This window comes from Euwallacea similis, chromosome 31 (assembly GCF_039881205.1).
Source record: "Euwallacea similis isolate ESF13 chromosome 31, ESF131.1, whole genome shotgun sequence".
Taxonomy (NCBI): Eukaryota; Metazoa; Arthropoda; class Insecta; order Coleoptera; family Curculionidae; genus Euwallacea; species Euwallacea similis.
The window spans coordinates 465,228-487,722 of NC_089639.1; the positions used below are offsets into that span (position 1 = coordinate 465,228).

Below are 22,495 nucleotides of genomic sequence, written 5' to 3' on the forward strand. Positions count from 1 at the left end.
AAGTACATATTATTGTATTTTAGCCTCCTCCAGAGGCAGATTCCGATGAGAATGTGAGGAAAAGCCCTCCCGAAAGCGATAAGAAAGAGAAACCTAGCGAAATAGTACTAAATATGCCTATACCAGACGTACCTTCGGTGGGAGGTGTACTAGTTCATATGCCGCACGTGTGTTCTGTACGAATACTAGATCGTAACCCGAACTAAGACTTCTAGCTTAGTTCCTTACATATCGTTTGTTCATCGCACGTACAATTGCATATCAGTATTGAAATAAGTTCGACAGAACCATTCAAAGTAATACCTGTACCTACATTGATTTTGTCTTCAAAATCAAATTTTGACTTATATTCACAAAAAAATAATACATAATACTTGGCCTTAATACAGGGTGTTTCATAAATGATGACTTTAATTTGAAGGGGTGATTCCTTTCAATATTTTATGAAAAAATGTTTTTATAGACATTTATCCTAACTCTGATCGTTTTTGAAAAACATGGCGGCAAAATTTTAATATATAAATAATTTTTATTAGTTAATCATAAATCTTTCTGACAATTTAAATTGAACTTCCCTGTCTTTTGATTTTCTCTACAACTTGCTCAATTTTTGACAAATATTCAAAAAAATCAGTACCTAAAGTAATAAAAGATCGACTTTTCTGATAAAATACAAGGAGAAATCATTGATAAGAATAGTGCTTAATTGGTAAAAATATATGTTTTGATATAACTTACTAAAACTTAAAAAATCCCTATTTTTCGAAACGAACTTAATTAAGACCCATGATCTAGAACAAATGAAAAAGCATTGTTTTTTTACAATTTAACCTGCTTGTTTTCGCAAATCATGTTTGATGGCGAAGTTAGAGTAAGTGACGTCACTATAACATCTTACAATCTATACTTGCGCCAACTGCGCCGGCGCATGATGTTTCTGGTGACAATTAACGCCATAAGAATGTAACATATGACTGCCTCTCGTTCAAAAAGAATTTTTAATTAATTTTAGTGCATATTAATTGCAATTGTTTGCTAAATTCAGTTCTTATAAATCATTAGTTAGGCCACATATCTATATTAGACGACTTTTTCACAAAAATTTTTCTTGAAATTAAAATCAGTATTTATTAAACACCCTCTACATCAAAATTCTTATAACTTTACCAAGAAGATAATATCCATAAAACCGATGAAATAAGACTAGAGAGCACTAGTTAATTTTTTTCACTTTCTTTCTAAATAAAGTTACCAGTCCTTTACTCTAACAGCCTTAACATACTTCTTTATAGTATTACTTGTAGAATTCTTCAACCATAATATGTCTATGGCCAAGTTCTATTATATTGTATCCCTAATAGAAGATACTTTACACAAAAATGGAATTTTTTTCCACAACTTTGGAAAAACAAACAAAATCATTTTGAGTTTATTATCATAACTTCATGCCTGAAAGGTATTACTTAAGTATCTACGAATATAAACCTATTAAATACGTATGTGCTAAATCCATAAAATTGCTGCTTAATACTATATAGGTATTCATATACAGGATGTATCAGAAATAAGTACGTTGATTTTAACTGGTGATAGATCTCGTTAAGGGCAACATTTTTTCTATGCACTATTTTCATCGAAAACCACTTTTTCATTTTTACATTTCCCTCCTTAAAATTCATGACACGCCAATGATGCTAATTGTCGAGTTAACTTTATTTTTCAGAAAAAAGGATCGGAGATTGACCAGCTGATACGCGTACGCGGTTGCAATGTTGTTTTGAAAATAATGGTGGTTATTTTGAGCACCTTTTATGAATAAAATAAGTCTAAATTTTTTTGTATTTGCTTAATGTGTCCTTTTTTATTAACATGTATCAACTCTACTTGACAATATTAATTTACTTTATAAGTAAATCTTGTGTTACAATTTAAAAAATAAATCACCAATAATCATAATTTCAGACATTAAGAATTCGGCATAAGTGCAAAAACGTGCCAATCTTTTTTGCGGTTATTTTTAGAATGTGTATCACTCAATCGACTAGGTTAGTGCTGAGTAGTGAAATTTGTCCAAAACTATTTTTAATTTTATCTTGGTAATGAAGAATGATCGAAAAAAAAGTATTAAGGAAATTTGTTGCCCTTGAAGAGTTCTAGTACTAGTTGAAATTAACGTACTTATTTCTGATACACCCTATATAATTCTAGATCGATATACTGAGCATATTTCTTACGTTCCAGAATTGCTTAATTTCCCGATTGAACCTTATTAGCTCCGTTCCAACAGGAAAAAAACCGATTGGAGATTGGTAGCAATATTTTCAGTATTCGAGCAATATACTGCTCATATTTCTAACGCTCCAGAATTGGTTTGTTTCTCTGTGGGAAAAGACTTATTAATGCACGATTTTATCAAATGCGCAAGTAGACAACGACTAACACGTGTCCTACTAGTCCCATCACGCAGTATTATGCTCATCACTTAGGTGCTTTGTTTTATTCATCTACACCACTGACTACAGCCGTTGACGTGTCGCCATCCAGCAAATGGAAGGTTAAACAAAAATGAAGCTTTGACAGTTATGACAACTTATGCTTGGTTTCTGTATTCTAATATTGCTGTCCTGAATGATTCAAAAACCATTATTCTATTCAACCATCAAGCCAAACACAACAAACAACACCTTTTGAATCTACCATTTCTGTCAATTTATTTGTCAATAAGAAGTCTCTGGATGGATGGATGTAGTTTGCATTGCAAATTGAAGCATCAGTAATAATTAAAGATGGCACATATGATGTAGCCTGCATGTATGTGTATCTTGAGAACTATAAGAGTTAAAGAAATTATTGTGTGTGGGAAAACTTGAAGAAAATTTAATGGCCAGTTTGATGCCATTTTGAAAACGTTTTAAATTTTTTTCACGAAACTAAAAACTTGAGTTTTTGAAAAAATACTGTAAATTTCCAAATAAAAAATATTTTAAAGTCTGAAATAATACCAGGTTAACCTTTTGCGAGCTATCTATCGGTGCATTTAATTATTGATTACAATTTTTCAGTTTTGAGATATCAACTTGTCATTTTCCTATAATCGCTATATTGTTTTTTTCAAGACAGTAGGAAAGCTTTTTTCTTTCAAAGGGAGTATTACACTTTATGAATATATATAGGTTTATTTTTGTTTAAGTTGGCAATGACCTCGATGGCCTTTGCTCTCCACAACAATTGCTATCATCGCAATATTTAACGACTTAAAATAATTAATTAATATAGTAATTGGGTAATTAAAACAAAAGAAGTTCCCTTAATAATTATTTTAAAATGGTATTCGCATTTATACTCCCTAAAATATTTCGGACCTTCTCTTTTAACTGTTATGCAGTAACCAGGACTTCAAAATTCATACACCTTATTTTTCATATACCCTCAAAGATAAAAATCGAGGGTTCTCTGTCCGAGATCTTAACTGGTCGTTTTACTGACCTTTTTTTACTGTTTGATATCATCTTATTTGTTAAAGATTTGTTTGAATTAATTTTAGTTATGAGTATTGTGTGTAAGGGACACATCCTACTGAAATCATTCCACATTATTATTTGTTCTCTAGGAACCACAGCTCTTAACAGTCGATAATGGGTGTCCTTCCAAGAGATCTAAATATTTTTACCTAGTTAGAACATAATTATATAGAAATGGTCTTATGAGTCAATTTTCCAAAAACAAATTATGTTATTCTCTTCAATATATATATATATATATATATATATATACAATATATTATATATTTTATATATATCATAATAGATTTTAATATATTATTGATAATTTGATTTGATTTGATTGATAATTTTTTTTTTGAGGACTCGTATTGTCACCCTTGGTATTACGAATTCTCTTATAGCGACTCTTGACGTGGGTAATTTCACATTAAAATGTATAAAAATTCGATTACTGCCCTGATTGTGGTTTTGGTAATGCTTAGACCATAGGTCTTCAAAACATTCATATTTTCTTACAATCATTACAAGCTTCCTAAATCATCTTGCCATGGGTTTTGGATGAGGATAAAGTTCCACACAATTCACAAAGACAAGACTTTTATTCCTACTACATTTAATATAACATTCCACAGTATACTTTTTTTTTTTCACTGATATACATATATTGCAGGACCATTTTTACATTTTTCTATCAAAAATTAAGAAACAGTGAAATTAATTTTTACAGATATGTAATTCTTCAGCTACTAATTATTTCATTCGTAAGTAACAATAATTGTTTTGTATATTAACTAACGTAGGAAAAATTTTAATTACACATTTTTTGGCATAGAACGTAGATATAGTGTAATACAGCATTGAAAAGTGAAAAAAGTTCTCTGTGTGTTAAAAAGAATCTAGTAGCCACATGAAAATAAATATTTTATTGTTAAAATATTGTTACTGCTAAATGAATGTTACAGATAAATGATACAGATGTGTAGCTCATAAAAAGTTGCCCTAATAGCGGTTTTACATATCTAGAATTTGAAAATATTCTTAATTCGGGAATTTAAAGTACTTTGCCAAAAATGCATAATTTTATTTTTTTCAAAATAACTAATCAGTGAAGAAGCTTCAAGTCCTTCTCAGAATAGCATCGACCTACCTGTCCATTAGGTCCTTTTCAACTTTTCCCATTTAACTATTTTTGCAACTCTTATAGTTCTCAAAATAGCCATACATGTAGACTCCGTTTGGACCATGTCGAACATCCACAAAAAAAAGAAAATAATAAAATCTATTTCCAACGGTGCATTTATTGATGAATAAAAGAAAGTGCCCGTGCAGTATCTCTCAGTTTAAATTTTCGACATAGAAGCTTTTACACTCCGATAGCGCTAATGTAGAATCATTGTAATTTTGTAAGTTGAAATGTTCATAATTTTATTTTTAATTTCGTTTTGTCTCACTGCAATCGACGGAATAAATTCCGTAACCGACACGTACATTAATTAGCGATTAATAATCTCGACATCTATTAATTGTCTCGATTAATAGTCGTCGTAATTAACACAACTGTTCGTTAAATAACTATTTATTGCAGATTATGACGGCCACGGTCGAGACAGTGTCCGAACAATTAGACTTAACATCTATAATACAGACACCGGCAGACAAATGTGTATCTGCTGTAGCCAGAGGCATCACATTATCGGAACCAGACATTGGTATGATATATATATGATAATTTAATGATACTCAAAATTACACGAAGTTCACGGTCACTTTCTAGCAACCGCAACAACCCCTACGATTAAATCGCAACCTATAACCAACGTTTTATTAGATGAAATAAATGATCGACCAGATTCCGATTCGGGGGGAGACAATATAGATCTATGGCACACCTCCATAGGTAAATTTAAATTTTCGTTAGAGGACTTGCCGGAACCTATCCAATTTATACACCATATATTGCGAGAACTTTCCAACGTCGCAAAGCCGGATATTCTTTACTATATGCTGAAGTGTTTGAATATTTTGATACTGTACGGAGATGCATGTACAAGGGCAGCAAAAGAAAACAAAGCGTTTTTTGTATGGTGTCAGGAACACCTAATAATTAAGAAGTAAGAATTCAGTATCGATTAATTACCAGTTATAGTTGGTCGAATTGCAATTTATTTGTTGTAGTTTGTGGAATCTACTTAACTCGGAGCATTCGCACATTTGTCAAGAAGCGGTGCCTTTATTGCTTCATTGTGTTACACTTCCATCAGGCCCCGATGTTTTTTGGAGAATTATCCAAGATAACTTTCACTCTCAAGATTGGAGGGTGCGATTCACTGCCGTCGAAAGGGTCACGGTTCTGGCTCGCTTTATGGCCGACTGTCCTTTGCGAAATCAAACTCAACTGCAGGCAGCTCTGGCCAATGCCTTTTGCTATTTAATTTCTAGCATGGATGATCCGAATGTATATGTGGCGCAGAGAGCGACTTTGTATTTAGGGACCATACATGATTTCGCTATTAGGGTTAGTTAATGGTTAACCTTGGTGAGCATAAAAATGACACCGCTTTAATTAAAAAGAAACTACTTCTTTTCCAAAACATCACAAACGAAAGAATTGAGTTTCACGTGTCATTTTTATACCCTTTGAGGACTCACCATAAATCGTTTCGTTCTTATTAAATGACTCCATTAAATATTGACAATTTCAGTCTTTATTAATGTGCCTCGAGTCGCAGTTTGACTCTGTGATCCTCGACCGACCGATGGTTCTTCAATCCATCTATCAATTGCATAATTCTTTAAGTGAAAGAAAAATATTATGTTGGGATTTTTTCCTAAGTCGCTTCGACACCCTGTTCATTGAAGCACAAATTGCTCTAGAGAAATCCGGGGATATTTCTTATATTCGGGGTGGGTAAAATCTACAAATAACTAAGTGATACGGCCGGACTGCCCCTTCAAGCTTAATTAATTTTAGTGTACTTTTAGATTTAAAAAATACGGATGTGAGTAGTGAGGTTTTTATAAGGAAACTGCATAGAGCTCATGACGCTCTATCTGGTCTCAACGAAGGGAGCATAGCCAGTTCTGTGAAAACCCTTAGCGCAAGTTTCGGCACGAAATGGCCGTACAAACGTACAATGTCCGCTCCTGCATCAATCATTCGGCACCAAGAAAGCAAATCAGGTAACTTGTAACATTTGCAGTGCTTTTAATTCCGTCAAAACTGCTCTCTTTTCTGCAGTATACGTGCCAGATACGAAGGAAAAAGTCTATAGTCGCCAATACTCGGCCCCGATATTGAAAAGAAAAAGCTCGCGATTTGGATTGGGTCAGTTTTTAAGCATTTGTAACAGCATTCCTGGTAGAAAAATAGAATTGTCTTGCTTAGTGGGCGCATGAATGTCAATCAATATTCACGATCTGTCGATGTAAGTCTAAGTAAGCTGAAGTCTATTTTCCATTTTCTTTCCATCGTATTAGCTCGCTATTGCTTCCAGAATTGAAGTTTCAAAATTGTTCTCATAGATTTACATTAATTAATTACCAAAAACAACCACTTGGTGCAGGATCATATTTAAATCCAGCAACTTTAATCCAACATTAATTTTATTGCTGTATCAACAGTACATAACCACCTACGTTACTCACTATAGTCTCATATTAAACTTCCAAAAGTTTTAAATTCTACTATATTCACATTGATTACAGGATTTTATGCCTCAGTAATCATTTTAGTTTATCAATTTATATTTTTTAATAGTAGGGCATGTTAGAAATGAAATTATACCGACCATAGAACTTCTTTGTGCCGATAAATACGTACCTACTTTAAATAATGGCAATCGAATATAGATGGTCACATGCACTCACTAAACGTAGTTGATGATCAGAATTTGACTACATTCCTTCAACGAATAATCGATTTGGAAGAGGCTGACAAAGAAACCATGCACTTGCTCATTTTCCTACTGATGCAGTTTTTATCGAGATCTGACCAAGCATATCCCGCCGAAGAAAAAAGTTTAGGGCGAACTCAAACCATAGTTCTAAAACACCTGTGGTTACTTTTAGGTAAGTTCTGGGTTGCTTGATATTAACTAAGTACCTGTAAGAAACAAATAGATTAATTTCATTCTTATATTTATTATAGGTTATACACAAACCGATCGCGGAATTCACTTACCGCCTCAAAACCTACGGGCTTCGCCAGCTTTTAACGTCTTCTTGGCGAACCTACCTCAACTTATGGATCAGAACCATCTCATGGGAAGAATAATTTTTCCTACCTGCCTAATTCTTTTACAGTACGCGCCTTCGCCATATTACGTTTCTAGTGCCATGGAATTCCAACAACCAATTTATAGCCTCTGGGCACTGGAACCACACGCCAGAAGGAATTGGTTAATGTCTCTAGTGGTAATTCTCTATAAGGTAAAAAGGATCTTTTCTCTCCGGAATTTCATACATTTCTTTAATTTTTACAGTACCAGTACAACCAACAGCCTCACTGTATGCAGTTAACTGCCTTAATAAGAATAGTATTAAATACGCTAGATTCGCAACGACATCACTGTCGAAAGATTCCAGCTACGATTATCATGGGTCAACAGTCGTCTAGATCGAGAGGTGTTTTCAACAATTCAGAAAGCAAAGTAAAAACCGTAGTAAAGGATGGTATTTCTAGATGTGAGTCAGCCCTCGCTAGGTACGGAAATGGACCATCCAGAAAAAGCCACTCCGCCCCTATCACCCATGTATTCCTCAGATGGGCAGTCGATACAAGTTTCTTTAAGTTCCAAAGGAGGAAGGGTTCAAGTTTCGTACACTAAGCCTTCCTCAATGACTAGCATGGAAACTCACTGGGAAGAAATAATTCAAAATGAAAAATATATGGAAAAAAAAATGGGAAAATCTCATAGGAAACAAGATAAATATAGCATTGACGATGACACAGAAAGTGAACTTATAGCCATACCGGAAAGTGATATTTCGGACAGTACTTTACAAGGAAGCGTTCAAGATTCGTTAGAGGAAGGTAGGTTGCACCTTTTTTGGGCTCCAAACTAAAGACACACCATATGATTTGACTATAGTAACATACATATATTTAACAAATTCTTTAGATTTATGTGGTATGTTCATTTGAAAACTTACTACCCTAAATATCGCAAAACGGAAATACATATGAAAGCACTGAGTAAGATGATCTTCCAAGTTACGAGGAAGAACACTTTTGACTTTATCTGTGTAAACCTAATTGTCACCTCTTGGCCCCACGCTATCCTCATTTGAAAATATTTAATGGTATCCCCCGCCGAATTGCACTTAATATTAAAAGTAATTAAAAGTACAAAATATCGATGTATTAAGAAACTCGATTTGTCTAAGCGTTTTTGAGAAACCAAAAAAAAAAAATGAAAGAAGTCAATTTAGAGTTATTTATCTATGATGCTAAAAGCATCAACTTATTCGCAATAAATGTATAGGAATAACATTTTTGATTTGTAACTTTGTTATATTTAAATAAGATGTTCAAAATGATTTCATTTAGTGCTAAACACAATCTGCTTCCAAATTTCTGTCGGGCCCTTTGAATAGTGTATCTAATAATAGTCTAACATTCTGCGATTATGCGATTTTTTAGTTCATCAATATCTTCAGGATCAGATTTATAAACAACTGATTTAAGATGACTCCAAAAGACAAAAACAAGAGGCGTTAAATCAAGGGATCCAGAAGATCATTCAGTTACCCCTATTTTACCAATCCACCTATATGGAAATTGGCCGTCAAACCATTATCGCACCGGCATGACATACGTGGCGGTGCCCCGTCTTATTGAAAGTGAAAAATATTTTCGTTCAGTAGATGATCGTCATTATGATCTACTTGCATTGCTAAGGCCTCTGTTACAAGATGGCCAATTGACTCTTGTAATATATTAAGGTATACTTCACTATCAAAGTTACCATCGATGAATAATAGTCCAATTACAGCATCTCCCAATATTCCAGCCCATACATTAATTTTTTAAAGTCACTGAATATAACCTTTCCGAAAAACAACGGAATTTTCGTTGCACAAATAACGAGAATTCTGCTTGGTAACAAAACCATTTAAATAACATGTGCACTCATCGGGAAAATAGATATTTTAACAAGATTCACGAAAATGGTAATCAGTACTGTCATTCTTTTACCAAACTCAATTCTGCGATTGACATCATCCTCAATCAGTGCCTAATGAAGTTGCATTTTGTACGGGTAGAACTTGTATGTTTTTGTCACTTTTGCAATAGAACCAATTGAAATTCCAGTTTGACGAGATACTTTTCGAATTGATGTTGGTTCGGCCACAAATTGCCCCAACACTTCAATTATGGCAGCCTCATTCAATACTTTGGTTTGATTTCGTTTTAAATTGGCTACTGAACCTGTCGTAAATTTTTGTAGAAGTTGCTTCACGTAGACATGAGAAATATTTTTGAGAGAATATTCCTCGTTGAAAACTCTAGCAGTCTGCCAAGGGGATTGGTTATTTGTACCATGCATTAAAACAACTTCCACTCTTTCTTCAACAGAATATATCATGTTAATCGAGATGTTAATGTTAGACTATGGCACACCATTTGACAAATAATAAATGAAATTAGTCCCATCTGATGAAAAACATTTATTTATTTACTTGTTGAATAGAAAAGAATGCTGAAAAATCTAAATGTTTAAAAATTGATTGCATGTATTTGAAATTGTGGTATCAGTTTTTCCTTGATTTTTCAAAAACGCTTTAACAAATCGAGTTTCTTAAAGCACCAATATTTTTTACTTTTAATTACCACTAATATGAGGTACAACTCGAAGGGGGTACCATTAAATATTTTCAAGTAGGGGTAGTGAAGTGGCAAGGGGTAACATTTAGGTTTGCGCAGACTATGTCAAAAATGCTTCTCCTGGCAACCTGGAAAACTACCTTGCTCAGTACTTTCATATTCAGTTTTTACGACATTTGAAGTGGTAAGTTTTCAAATGAACACATTGTATTATGCAGAGAAACCTGCAAACACATTTAGGACTTGAAAAATTCACATGTCACTTTAATAACATAATTTCAATAACAATTTTTCAATAAGTATGGTCAATTATTGTCGTGTGCTAGTTGTGTTTAAACATGTAAATTAAATTAAGAATTACCCATTACCTATACATTAACATAAAATTTGCCACATCCTAAGCCTATATGTATATTAATTGTAGCTTTGAGCGAACATTCCGGCCCTGGAATATGTAAGAACGTAAGCGAAAAAGTTTCGCTCAATCGCTCTCCAAATAATAGCTTCTCTAGTTTAGTGGAAATAAAAAGAAATTTCAACTCAAAGACCAGGCCAGTGTGGATAATCGGTAGTGAGGACGAGTCAATTCGTCCCTGCGAAAATGAAATTCAAGAAGTTTCAAAATCAAAAATGGATTTCAACAAGAATCACACAAAGCTCAAAACGACCTCTAGCGGAGCATCGATTAGCTTAACCAACGGTAAGTGTTGCACTTGGTTTGAATAAATCAACAGCGTCATATTTTTTCATTCTGATATATTAGGCTCAAACGTACTCACGGTGAAATCGATTCCGAGGCAAATAGATACCAATCAATTATGCAGATCCGTAGGACGACAAAAAAAAGTGATAGAACCGATTATAACACCAGTATCAGCTACCCCAGTGTCCGATTATGATAAGAATGATAATCTACCGACACCAACTGTCGAACGACTGTTACCCATTGGACCGATAAAATCACTTGGTAATAAATCGCTTTTGAGAGCAGTGTTTTGCAAATGGTAATTCATTGTAAAATGTTTAGATTTGATAGATGATGTTTTTTCTCCGCCGGAGTCGCATTTACAACTGCCGACTCAAGAAAGGTTACTGCCTATAGGGCAACACACAAAAGATATCACACAGTTGGTCGAAAAAGTGCGACAAGTTCTTAATTTGAATAATAAAATGATGAAAAACGTCAATCCCCAAGAAAAGAAGCCTGAAATTCCTGGTACCTCACAGATGCACAGTCCTAGAAAACTAATTAAGCAAGTAGCTCTCGAAAGTCCTCCAAATTTGTACGACTCAGATGATAATGGTAACGGTTTGGAGAGCTATTTGAAATCTCTGAAAATTGACGGACAAACGCGTAAGCGCTGTGGGTTCGTTACAGTTTAAGTTCGCCTTAAGGTATTAGATTATTTCAGGGGAGACCATAGTGAATCATAGGCAGAGGATGCGGAAACCTATAGCTGCGCCCTTGAACGCACAGCATCACGAAAGCCACAAGCCGAAACATCCAGGAGGATGGTTGACACATTCTCAAACCTCATCACCTAAAGTTGAATGTAAGCTTCTTAAACCACCGAGCAAATTTCCGAACCCCTTTAATCAAACTTCACATATTTAAAATTTTACGAATTATGCAGTGTTTAGTCGTCTTTACCTAAAAAGCATATGATACTGATTCTAGCAATCTACGATATAAGGCATAACGGATCGCGAACAGGCGAGGAATATGTCAAAGAGAGGTGCTCAGAATGCGGTACCATAAGGGAGACATACAGCGACGAAGAGATAGGCCTATGCGTTGTGGCATTGGGAACGTTCATTCATCGTGAGCCCGGTCTTGCCGCCCCCCTTTTGCCGGATATTCTAAGCGTCGTGTCTAAGTTAATCCCAATCTAAAAATTATATTTTTCATAGGAAATTTAACATCACTTGTTTTAGGATAGCTACTAACGCCTCATATCCTTGGCAATACGAAAGCAACATACATCTACCAGGAGGCGCAGTCAGTGTCGCCCATCAGTTTCTAAGATGCGTCCTACATCAACTAGCTCCCAATGGCATTTTCCTGCAGATGTTTCAAACAAAAACGTCCGGTTAGTTATTCCCTCGGAAGTCTTTCCAATTAAGGAGGCAGTGATTTTTTTTTGTCTCCAGACGATGTGCGGCTCCACTTCTTTAAAAGCGTCATTCAAGCATTGGTGGACTTCAATGAATTGAGTCCAGTAGCGCCTCTACAGCTTCTTCTCGAAACTCTTAATTCCAGAAAAAATTTACCAACTGAAAATATGCCGACGATTCTTGCCAATATGTCAGCCTACTTGAATTGTCTTCCTCTTGAAAATGCAACTGGTCCCTCGATGGCCATGTGGAGTACGGTATTGCAGCAGTTGGAAATAATTTACCGCAAACTTATTTTTTTACTAAATATTTTTGACGACGTTACTCCGCTACTCAATATTATGGTTGCCGTGTTCAAATTACCCGTAATAACTCAATTTAAGGTATGATCAGTGAGTATGGTGTGTTAGAAATTTTATGTCTGCTATAGGAATTTTGCCTTTAATTAGAAGCTGGTAAACGCCTTCTGTTCATTTTCTATGTATATTCATACAGTGCTTACGTGAATTACCATATTTTAATATTTTGGATGAGTTAAAAGACATTGTTTATGATTTGAAAATGTATCTTAAAAATTAGGATGAAAAAAACAAAAAAGAAAATTAAATAAGCGTAAAATAATAGGGGTTAACCTCCCCGAAGTTGATAACAATCGAGAATAATATCGATTTTAAGATGCATTAATAGCGACACTAGCCTCACCTAAAGGAATTTATCCTTTTAGGGGATATTGGAACCTTTTTCAAAAGTCTTAAGCTACGCTATCCAGACACACGTTTTACAATACAATCTTTTGGTGGAAATATGCTACCTCTGCAACAAAGCATTCACCAAAGAGAGGGATAAACTAATTTTCAGTAGGATGGCCGTTATCGAGTTGGTGCAAGTTTTAAAATTTAAAACCGTAATCCCGGACTCCAATTTGCTGATGCTAATAAACTTAATCCTTCAGGTGACTTGTGTATCCGACGTTGGTTCACCTAAAAATAATACGATTTACAGGACGTCGGCGGACACATACCATCGAACGTTGTAATCAAAGACAGAACTCTGCATTCGTTCGAGGCCAATTCAACCTGCAATATCGGCATCTCCGAATGTATGAAACTGAACCTTGTCGATATTCTCGAATTTCTATCGGATTTTCACGCGATATCAAAAATGAAGGTATGGATGATTTTAATAGGCGTCCAGACAACCGCAAGCAAATGGTTTCTTGTTTTAGAGCTACTGCAAAGGAATCGGAGTGGGCTTGAACGACGACACATTAGGAGGCATAATAAAATGCAGCATTGCCCAGTATTTGGCATTAGAAATAACAAAAGGAAATGGTCGAGATAACAGGGCAGTCAGTAGATATTTTCCGTGGTTGTATAACACGTCAGTTACTCAGCAAAGGTCTGCAATATACATTTCCAAAAAATGCTAAAGAACTAAAAAAAAATTTCTTTTAGTCCTCGAGAGTTCATAGAGTGTATAAGTCACATAAGACTTCTGTCTTGGTTGCTCTTAGGATCCCTTATTCATACAGCACTACAAGGATTTACGACGACGACAACAGTATGCCAACCAATTCCGCAAGAGGCCTCTTGTCAGATTGCTGATAACATTCAGGTTATCATGTCAGGATTCGCGGACCAATCAAAAACGAGTGTGCTACACATGTCTTCTCTTTTTCATACGTTTATTTTATGCCAACTCTGGACCGTATATTTAGAGCAAAGTCTAAGTCATCACCTTCCTATAACCGAAACTTACAACGTTACGATGAATATTTTGTTCGACTTTTGGGGAAAAGTAACACCTGCCATTCTTAATCTAGTACAACACTCTAAAATGGTACATATTATTTCGAAGGATATTATGGTCCGACTTTAAACCGATGCCATTCGTTTCAGCTCAGCGAAATCGTTAGTTTACATTTTTTGAGCATGCTGGAAGCACTAATCGAGTGCAAATCTACTTTCGTGGCCAAATTGTTGCCTCTTTGGACCCCAGTATTATCGTCGAATCAAATTCAGGTAAGGTCGATAGGTTGGTTTAGAATAACGAAGCTCACATAACATTTTATACATTTTTAGTTGCCCGGGCATATACAAGTAAGATTGCAAAATTGTAGGAATATCTCGCCGACCGTACATCAAGACTTCCCAAAGAAAAAAGAAAAAGTAAGCCACTTAAATAATCCCATGTTACTAAAGTGGCTTCAACGACTACAATTTAAAATGGGACAAATCGAACTGCAGTCGTCTACGGCAACTCAGTTCTATTCATTGTAGAATATTTGAGCGTATAAACAGATATCATTTAATCTAGGGAATGTGATTTAACACTCGACCAGATAGCCAATCACGTATAACGTTTTTGTAATACGGTTTATTTAAAGTACCTACACTGTTAAGTGTAAATAAAACCAATGTTTTTACTTACGGCATTAAGGCAACGTGTATAATAAAGGAAATATCGCATCGTTTGCTACTTAATTAACTTATCCACTTCATTTTTTAATAAATCCATCTTGATCTTTGCTGATTTTGGCGCTAAAGGGATCAGCTGAAAAAATATTTATTTATTAGAATACCAATATGCTTGTATGCATATACGTATGTAGGTACTATTATCAAAGTACATATTCACAGTACCTTTTCGCAGAAATAGCAAACGTCAAATTTGATTTGCTCCTTAATTTTTGTTTCGTCAGACATGGTATTGTTTGAATCTGATGACAGTGACTCTCCGCTCAAATTTAAAGTTCTGTTTTTCAACCGTCTTAACGACTCCTCAGTTTTGCACACAGACCTGAGCACTTCTTCAACTAGAGATGAATATCTGTAAAAAACGAATAAATATTAAAAAAATTAGATTTGATGTTAATATAACTTCTTAGGGACAGTGCACAAATATAGTTCAATCCAAAAAAACAACATTTAGTCAGGTTCAAAAAAATAATGTACTAATCTGACATACAAACGCTAAATTAAGACCATTTATTCTTGTAAAAAAAGATTCGAGGATTTTCTTTAAAATAACTTGTTAAAGATTAATGTATACGATCGTTCAAGTTTGAGGCCCCGCCCATTTTAGACGACCAATTGAACGTTACAGCAAAGATATTATTTACAACATTAAGTAAAAGCGTATAAAGTACTCTATAAATTTAAATCTAGAAAGTCACGCTCAGCGTCGTGACGCCAGCGCCATATTTTCTAGAGACATGTAACGTGTTCCCAGTTACCGCTCTCGAGCAATCCAAAATCGTTAAATAAACGATACACGTATTCGACTAAGATCCGAAAAACTCCTTTGAAATAACTATATTATGAATTTGTTTTCGTTTTAACAGTTCATCACCATTTATACGGCAACTTGGTTATACATTTGATTGTGGAAGTAAATTAAGTAAAAGCAAAACACTTTTTGAAACTTAAACCCCCTGTAATTAGACAACGAAGCATTTACCGATATACGTTTACGGAAATAAACTTTTTTTGCTTTGACTGATTTACACCCTTGAATAATAACATCCAGTTATGAAACACTTTGTATAGTAGAGCTATTAGTTTTACATTAAATTGCAACGTTGCCTGTTTATTTAGAAAATTATTCAAATTGGAAAAAAAATATAGTCTTCTAATACCTGCCAAAACTTTTAAAATGAAACTACATCAACTAAACTATTCGCTATCCTAACCAAGTCAAACTATTCTTTGGGTTATTTTTAAAGTCTCATACATTCCCTTAGCGGTAATTTAAAGTCCTTACAATTAAGTTTTCCCTAAAATGTTGAACCTTAACTTTAGTATTTTTAGGTGTTGTTTCCAAATCAAGATGTTTTTGAGCGTTTATTGCTTAAGGTTTAGCAACTAAAGAAACTGTTGCGGCTAAAGTCAGTTTTTCAATTTTCCTTCAACAAGCCATGGCTAGTTTGTATCTGTAATTCTGAGTTCTTTCAGCATTCAATATTATAGGTGGTAGTAGGTTTCAATCATTAATTTGATACTTGATAGAAGGACGATGAGGTTCGGATTCTCTTACGATCCTCAATCAAACGATCACGTGCCCGTAGTTTAATTTTTCCCTGCATCTTGATAATTTTTTTAGATCAGATTTATTTTAAGGGTATCATATATAATCGTCTTAAAATGCAGTTGATGAGTATTGTCATTAAATACAATTCGGTAGAACAAACATGAATTATGACATTAACTTATATTAAATAAATTAACTTAATTGACATTAAGTTAATTTCATATTTTATCAAATCATGACAAATGTGAATAATATTCAGTCATAGTTTCTAAATTTAATTGAAAGATTATATTCATCCACGGTATGACAAGACGGATATGTTAAAATATTTTATTCTCTTGTGTCTTTTACAGTGGTAAAGATATCAAAAAACGTTTTATCGAAAACTTATTCAAAATTTATCGAAGTTCAAAGTTCTGTAAAGAAAAAATGCATTTATTTTACCTTACTATCTCTTATTTAATGCGATAGAAGATATTTTTGCTATACCCAACCGACTTCGCATAAAATGGGTGGGACGTCAAGCTCAAACGACCCTGTGAATTGTACAGGGGTAACTTACCGGCCAGTAATTTCAGTGATGACAATCTCCATGGTCTCGGCGATTTGATGTAAATTGGACCCGAATTTATCTATTAATACTGTAATAGGTTTAACTGCTTCTACAACATAGGAACTTGCTTCTTTTGGGGGATGTCTATTCGTTCTTCTATATAGCCTAGGTATAGCTGTAACATTTTGAAGTTGTGATATGCATTCGGTAATCTTCGAAGTAGCAAAATAGTCTGAGAAAGCTTTGTGACTACTGGAAATTATTTCCTCATTTACATCAAACACATTCTGCATTTCCGTCCTCATATCCGACTCAATTATAGCAAAAATGGTGTTTTCCATTTGAGCCCCATTTTCGCAATTTGGTGCTACGAGTGATTTCACTATACTGAAATCTGTTATAACGTTAAAGAAAAATAGATCAATTTCATCTTTATCGAGATTGGTTGAAGAAGATACATCTTTCAATAGGTTTTCCATAGTTCTTAAGTATCTAGAGAGTAACATCATCGCCAGCTTAATAAACTGATCGGCTAATTGGTCAATATAAACGTCTTTGTCGAAACAACTTTGTAATGCCTGATATAACACTGCAGAAGGTTTCAAATTAAATCCTTGTGTATTCGTTGCTGTTGAAATATTGTCTAGGGTTAAATCTATTATTTCACTTTCAAATTTTCCTGAAATCTGTTGGAACTTGATTTCAAAATATACTGCGAGATTAAATCGTTTCAAGTGGTCTTGAAATTCCTTGTTTTTTTTTATTAGCTTTTCGTCTCCCGCTTTAACTGCTATATATCTTAATAGGCTATATGTGCTCTTAAATCTTTTTTGAAAAAGGTCGGGATTTCCAGGAGCTGTAATGTGAGGCAGGTTTTCCCGAGATTGTCTATCAAACTCCTTCCAAAATGATCCTAAGACGAAGTTGAAACAGTTTAGAATTGAATTCTCATGGACTAATTCACTGAGAAAATCTACAGTGGTATCGAGAATTTCTTTAACCTTCAAATAAACTCTGTTTAAATCCTGATCACATTTCTCTAAGTATGCTTCACATATAATTTCTCCAAGCACTGGTTTTAATTTGTGTATTCGAAAAATATCATGAGCATCAACCTGTTTTTCCATTTCTATATACATTCTTAGACATCTGCTCAATATATCAGTGTCCTTGGTGTCCAAGGCGTATAGAAAACAGTCATTTACCTTACGAATTATATTAGATTCAATCACAGCAAGAATTCTTTCAGTTTCAAGTGTTGTGATATTTAACTCTTCTAGACATATTTTTTGGAATGTGTATTTATTAGTCACTCGTTCTAACGTCAGAGAGTTTTTTAACCAATTTAATTCTATGGTGTCCATCATTGTTGTTACATACTGTGAAGTATTAATTATATCTAATTTCAAATTCGTATGGTTTTGTTTTAAATTGTTATTTTTAACATGAAGTAACGTTTTTGCATATCTAGACTCAGTTGCCTGCACAAGATCACATAAAACCTAAAAAATATTTATATCAGCTGAACTTGAAGGACACGAAAGAAATTATAAAACAAAAACAATAATTATTTAATTGTACAGGATGATTAGTTACATGTCGGCCATCCTTATTTCATCAATTATTGACTATTAAAGGATATTAAATACAAAATTTATCATATGCAACCTCAAGCTATTGCAAGGTGAGTTTTTCGTTATACATTATGTGTTGTGATTTATAAGAACTCATGACATCAAGTTACAACAAATGGTAAAATATAAAGCAATTTTTAAACCACATTTAGCTTTCTCATAAAATTCTTTAAAACTTCCACTATTTAACCAACTCAATATGGCTCATATTAAAATCCTCATACATGTAGAACCTATTTTAGACACACTATACCCAAAATATATTAAGAATTTTCAGCAGAAAGAAAAAATTAAATAATATGGGATATTTATTTCAAATTCTATTATATGTATATAAGTGTCATCTGAAATATCTGATATGTTAATAAATTCATCTTGCAATAGGTAACTTTAGATTGTGTATAACAACTTTTGTATTTAACATTAATTGTTAAAAGTAACAACTGATGAATTAAAGATGAGAGTAAATGTAATCAACTGAGTTGTACAGACTTTCTATACTTATTATACCTATCACATTTTAAAATAATTTTTGAATAATATGTGCTTGAGTTACATTAAGTTGACATTGATTAGTATTTTACAATGAAAAATCAATTATTTTTATCAATAATCCCTTTTATTTATTTAAACCACTAATTTTTTTATTTATTTAAAAGGAATAGATAGGTATCCTTATTGTTTTAAAATGGTAAATGGTATGAACTAATTGACATTTTAGAATAACTCAATTTTTTGCATGAATACATACTGTGAACGACCATGCTTTAAGCACATATTCTACATCGAAAAATAACACAAGATTCCTATATAACTTATATTCAAAAAACGTCTTATTACCGATGTCAGGGTGTTAATACATCAAGCGCCATGATGACTGGTGAAAATATCACACTGAACCAAAATATTTTTTCAGTTTAAAAGATTTTATTATTATTATTATATAATTAGTAAAAGTTCATTTATTCACGATCAAGTAAAAAATCTGCAGCAAATTTTAAAAACATTAAAATAGCGGTTCGTGGTACCGCCATGGCCTTCCTGGAGCGTGTTCAACGTTAGGCCGAAGCCGTTTAACAATTTGAAGCTGACACTGGACATTGGCCCATTTATCATATGCAATTAATTTTGTTTGATAAAACTAAAGAATTGAAGATGGTTACGCGTTTTAAAAAGTATAAAGGGAAACTCTCATTTCTAATTAGATTGTTTTTGCTGCCTATAACAACTAAATTGTTATAAATATTTAATGTTTGTACATTAGCTTGACAAACAAAATTTTCATCAAAATTTCGTAATTTCTGAGTACAAAAACAATAAACCGCTCATTCATTACATTACCAAAAGGCAGAACCACTCATTCTACTATAGTTTATGTAGTCCAATTGATCGCTGTACCGTTTAACGTGTTAAAGTTTACAAATGTTTTTATTCTCTTTATATATGTTCATCTTTGAGAGTTTAAAATTTTAAAAGTATATAGATGCATATAAGATGCTTAGAACGTGTTTTAAAATGGCTTTTACTGCTACGCTGTACCACTTAAGACCTTATAAAAGAGCACTATAAAGGCCGCAAATATCGACTGAAGCCTTTTTAAGACCTGCATGATGTTTTATTTGCTAAAACTCCAATTTAGTTCAAATTTGAGGTGAATACCACTAAAACAACTCACTGAACTTAAACATTGCTCATATTATTATCAAACTCTAGGAACAGGCATTTATTAAAAGGACGGTTTCAAATTGTTCTGCCATTAAAAGTTTTACTGTGAAATTAAGTTTTTACAGGAAATAAAAACAAATATTAATAATGATTCTCCTAAAGCATTTTAGTAGTAAGTAACCAACTTTTTAGCATGTAATAAAGTTAAGAAAAAATTCTTGTCATTCAAAACAATGATGAGAAAGAGAAAAGATTAGGATTTTGCAGAATGGCAGCATCTTTTAAAGATTACCAATTTAAGTTCTATATTACAATGTTAGCAAGTGCAGTCTACCTTTTGTTGAAATTGCACAGTACTTCAGACAATTCTGTATATACAGACCAACTTGAATTAAAAATGGAAATAGTTTTTGATTACTTCAGAAACCTTTAGAGGCTTTCAAAATTATCCATTTGGGTAAAATTTACTTATGAGATTAACTGTTTCAGCAGGATTTATAATCTAAATATTGGATTCAAATTTGATATTGACTCTAACACTGAAAGTTAAATAACAATAAATTTTATTACCCTTATTGTATGTGATGCTTGATGTAAAGCTGTGACTGAACTACTACTTAGATACCCCCAAAGATAAATTATTTTATCCTTTTGAGGTTGTTTCTTATAGTCAGCATAACTTCATTGTCCAGTAAAATCATGGCAAGAGTTTGTTGTTTTAATTTTTATAGAGATGTTAAGACATGAAATGAGGGGGATATTTTTGTGACTATTCAATTAGTCACCTAGCAAGATCTAAATTTCTTGTTAAAAGAAAAGGAGATATCAATATTAATTGAGTTAAACCCAAGGACGTCACGACCTCACAGATGAATAATCAAAATTAATCCACAACACAATACCCAAATTTAACATCAAGAATATAAATTGGGCTGTCACATTGCGTTCCACAATACAACGCCGATGCTGAGAGCTGACACCAAAACCAAATTCAACATAAAGTTTATAAACTCTTTATAAATCCATCTTTACTCCAAACAAATTCAAGTTTTAATAGAAAATATTTTGCTTATTTCACATGACATTTCAATTTTTGGCTATATCATCTTGTCAATTTTCACAAGTGAAGTTTGCTGGCTTTTTATAGCTTGAACAAATCGATTTGATGCAAAGCACTTGGAAGCACAATAAATGAACAATACACTGAGAGTTTCAAGCAATTGGTGAGCAATTAACAAATGTCATTAAGCAAAGCGAATTTTCAAATTGTAAAAATGAATGCTATATGGGTTAGTTCTTAAGATTTCTCCAAAAACATAATAAAAAAACGAAATAAATACGAAAATGGAAAGTTTACTTTTGCTTACATGGGTTTCTTCCTGAAGCTGATCAATTGGAGCGGCCAAGTTATCAATTTTTAAATTTAAATTTGTTAAATATTCAGCTAAGTTCACAATAGATTCAGTTTCATTTTTTAAAATCTCTGACATCTGTAGTTGGAGTTCCGTTCCAAAGGACTTTAAATCTGTTCTTAATGTTTCTAAGTCGGTTTTTTTGGTATTCTCCGTGAGACAGCCATCGACGCTAAAACTGTCCTAAAAAGTGGAACACGAATAAAAAAAATTAATGTTTAATAGACAGGTTATTAGGCGTATTTGAAGTTAACACCTTAAAGAAATATTTTTTCCATGCACTCATCTCCAAGGAATTCATGATGAAGGGAAATAATAACACATCCCAACAAACCCAACCCCAAAACACTCGTAAATATTGAGATTATTAAAAATTTTAATAAAATGAAAAATGACAAATAAAATGACATGACATAAGACATGAGTACATGCCCGAGGAAAGAATGAGACGGATGAATACATGATAGGATTTAATCAGATTATATGTCTATCACAGTCGCACATTGCCGAAACTTTTCATAGGAGTAGAGACCATATAGCTCCGTCACATGCACCCGTTATTTTGTAAAATTTGCATAATGTAAGTGACTGAGAAGTTATTGATGAATGTACTTCTTATGTATTTATATACAATTTCAAAGGCATATTAAGAAAAAAGAGAGCAAACTCCAGCGGTTTGCCACTAATACGAACATATTTAGAGTGTTTTCATTTAACTCTAGAGTACCAACATTATTGTGTTCCACATCTACGCCCAA

At 33.4% G+C, this 22,495-nt stretch overlaps 2 protein-coding genes across 3 annotated transcripts in view; one reads left to right on the forward strand and one right to left on the reverse strand.

Annotated features, from left to right (window-relative positions):
• Nucleotides 1-14,723, forward strand: part of unc79 (UNC-79 domain-containing protein) — a 29,148-nt gene extending 14,425 nt beyond the window's left edge. The window contains exons 15-38 of the mRNA XM_066403794.1: nucleotides 24-176; nucleotides 5,089-5,212; nucleotides 5,278-5,614; nucleotides 5,679-6,018; nucleotides 6,206-6,407; nucleotides 6,486-6,683; nucleotides 6,742-6,828; nucleotides 7,353-7,571; nucleotides 7,651-7,931; nucleotides 7,985-8,126; nucleotides 8,185-8,535; nucleotides 10,754-11,029; nucleotides 11,093-11,296; nucleotides 11,357-11,683; nucleotides 11,742-11,882; nucleotides 12,008-12,206; nucleotides 12,265-12,419; nucleotides 12,481-12,827; nucleotides 13,169-13,396; nucleotides 13,447-13,611; nucleotides 13,670-13,842; nucleotides 13,899-14,283; nucleotides 14,343-14,465; nucleotides 14,526-14,723. Coding sequence (XP_066259891.1) covers nucleotides 24-176; nucleotides 5,089-5,212; nucleotides 5,278-5,614; nucleotides 5,679-6,018; nucleotides 6,206-6,407; nucleotides 6,486-6,683; nucleotides 6,742-6,828; nucleotides 7,353-7,571; nucleotides 7,651-7,931; nucleotides 7,985-8,126; nucleotides 8,185-8,535; nucleotides 10,754-11,029; nucleotides 11,093-11,296; nucleotides 11,357-11,683; nucleotides 11,742-11,882; nucleotides 12,008-12,206; nucleotides 12,265-12,419; nucleotides 12,481-12,827; nucleotides 13,169-13,396; nucleotides 13,447-13,611; nucleotides 13,670-13,842; nucleotides 13,899-14,283; nucleotides 14,343-14,465; nucleotides 14,526-14,723 — 5,355 coding nt within the window. The remainder of the gene's footprint in view (nucleotides 1-23; nucleotides 177-5,088; nucleotides 5,213-5,277; nucleotides 5,615-5,678; nucleotides 6,019-6,205; nucleotides 6,408-6,485; nucleotides 6,684-6,741; nucleotides 6,829-7,352; nucleotides 7,572-7,650; nucleotides 7,932-7,984; nucleotides 8,127-8,184; nucleotides 8,536-10,753; nucleotides 11,030-11,092; nucleotides 11,297-11,356; nucleotides 11,684-11,741; nucleotides 11,883-12,007; nucleotides 12,207-12,264; nucleotides 12,420-12,480; nucleotides 12,828-13,168; nucleotides 13,397-13,446; nucleotides 13,612-13,669; nucleotides 13,843-13,898; nucleotides 14,284-14,342; nucleotides 14,466-14,525) is intronic.
• Nucleotides 14,724-14,863: 140 nt separating this feature from the next.
• Cog2 (conserved oligomeric Golgi complex subunit 2) lies at nucleotides 14,864-22,122 on the reverse strand. Of its 2 annotated transcripts, none has more exons than XM_066403825.1 (5): nucleotides 21,994-22,122; nucleotides 21,693-21,920; nucleotides 17,036-18,528; nucleotides 15,087-15,273; nucleotides 14,864-14,997 (listed from the first exon to the last, which is right to left on the reverse strand). In XM_066403825.1, exons 1-5 carry the CDS (start codon nucleotides 22,036-22,038, stop codon nucleotides 14,920-14,922), a joined length of 2,031 nt encoding a protein of 676 aa, XP_066259922.1. In that variant the 5' UTR covers nucleotides 22,039-22,122; the 3' UTR covers nucleotides 14,864-14,919. The 2 variants fall into 2 exon arrangements, with proteins under 2 accessions (XP_066259922.1, XP_066259923.1); XM_066403826.1 differs by having other exon boundaries at nucleotides 21,693-21,915; nucleotides 21,994-22,114.
• Between the last annotated feature and the right edge of the window lie 373 nt (nucleotides 22,123-22,495).

Bases quoted from the DNA above. Each gene is read 5' to 3' on its own strand.
- Cog2 (XM_066403825.1), bottom strand. From the start codon at position 22,038: ATGAATTCCTTGGAGATGAGTGCATGGAAAAAATATTTCTTTAAG. The intron at 21,921-21,993 runs GTGTTAACTTCA...TCCACTTTTTAG, and splicing joins GGAAAAAATATTTCTTTAAG to GACAGTTTTAGCGTCGATGG. The intron at 18,529-21,692 runs GTAAGCAAAAGT...AATATTTTTTAG, and splicing joins AGCTTCAGGAAGAAACCCAT to GTTTTATGTGATCTTGTGCA.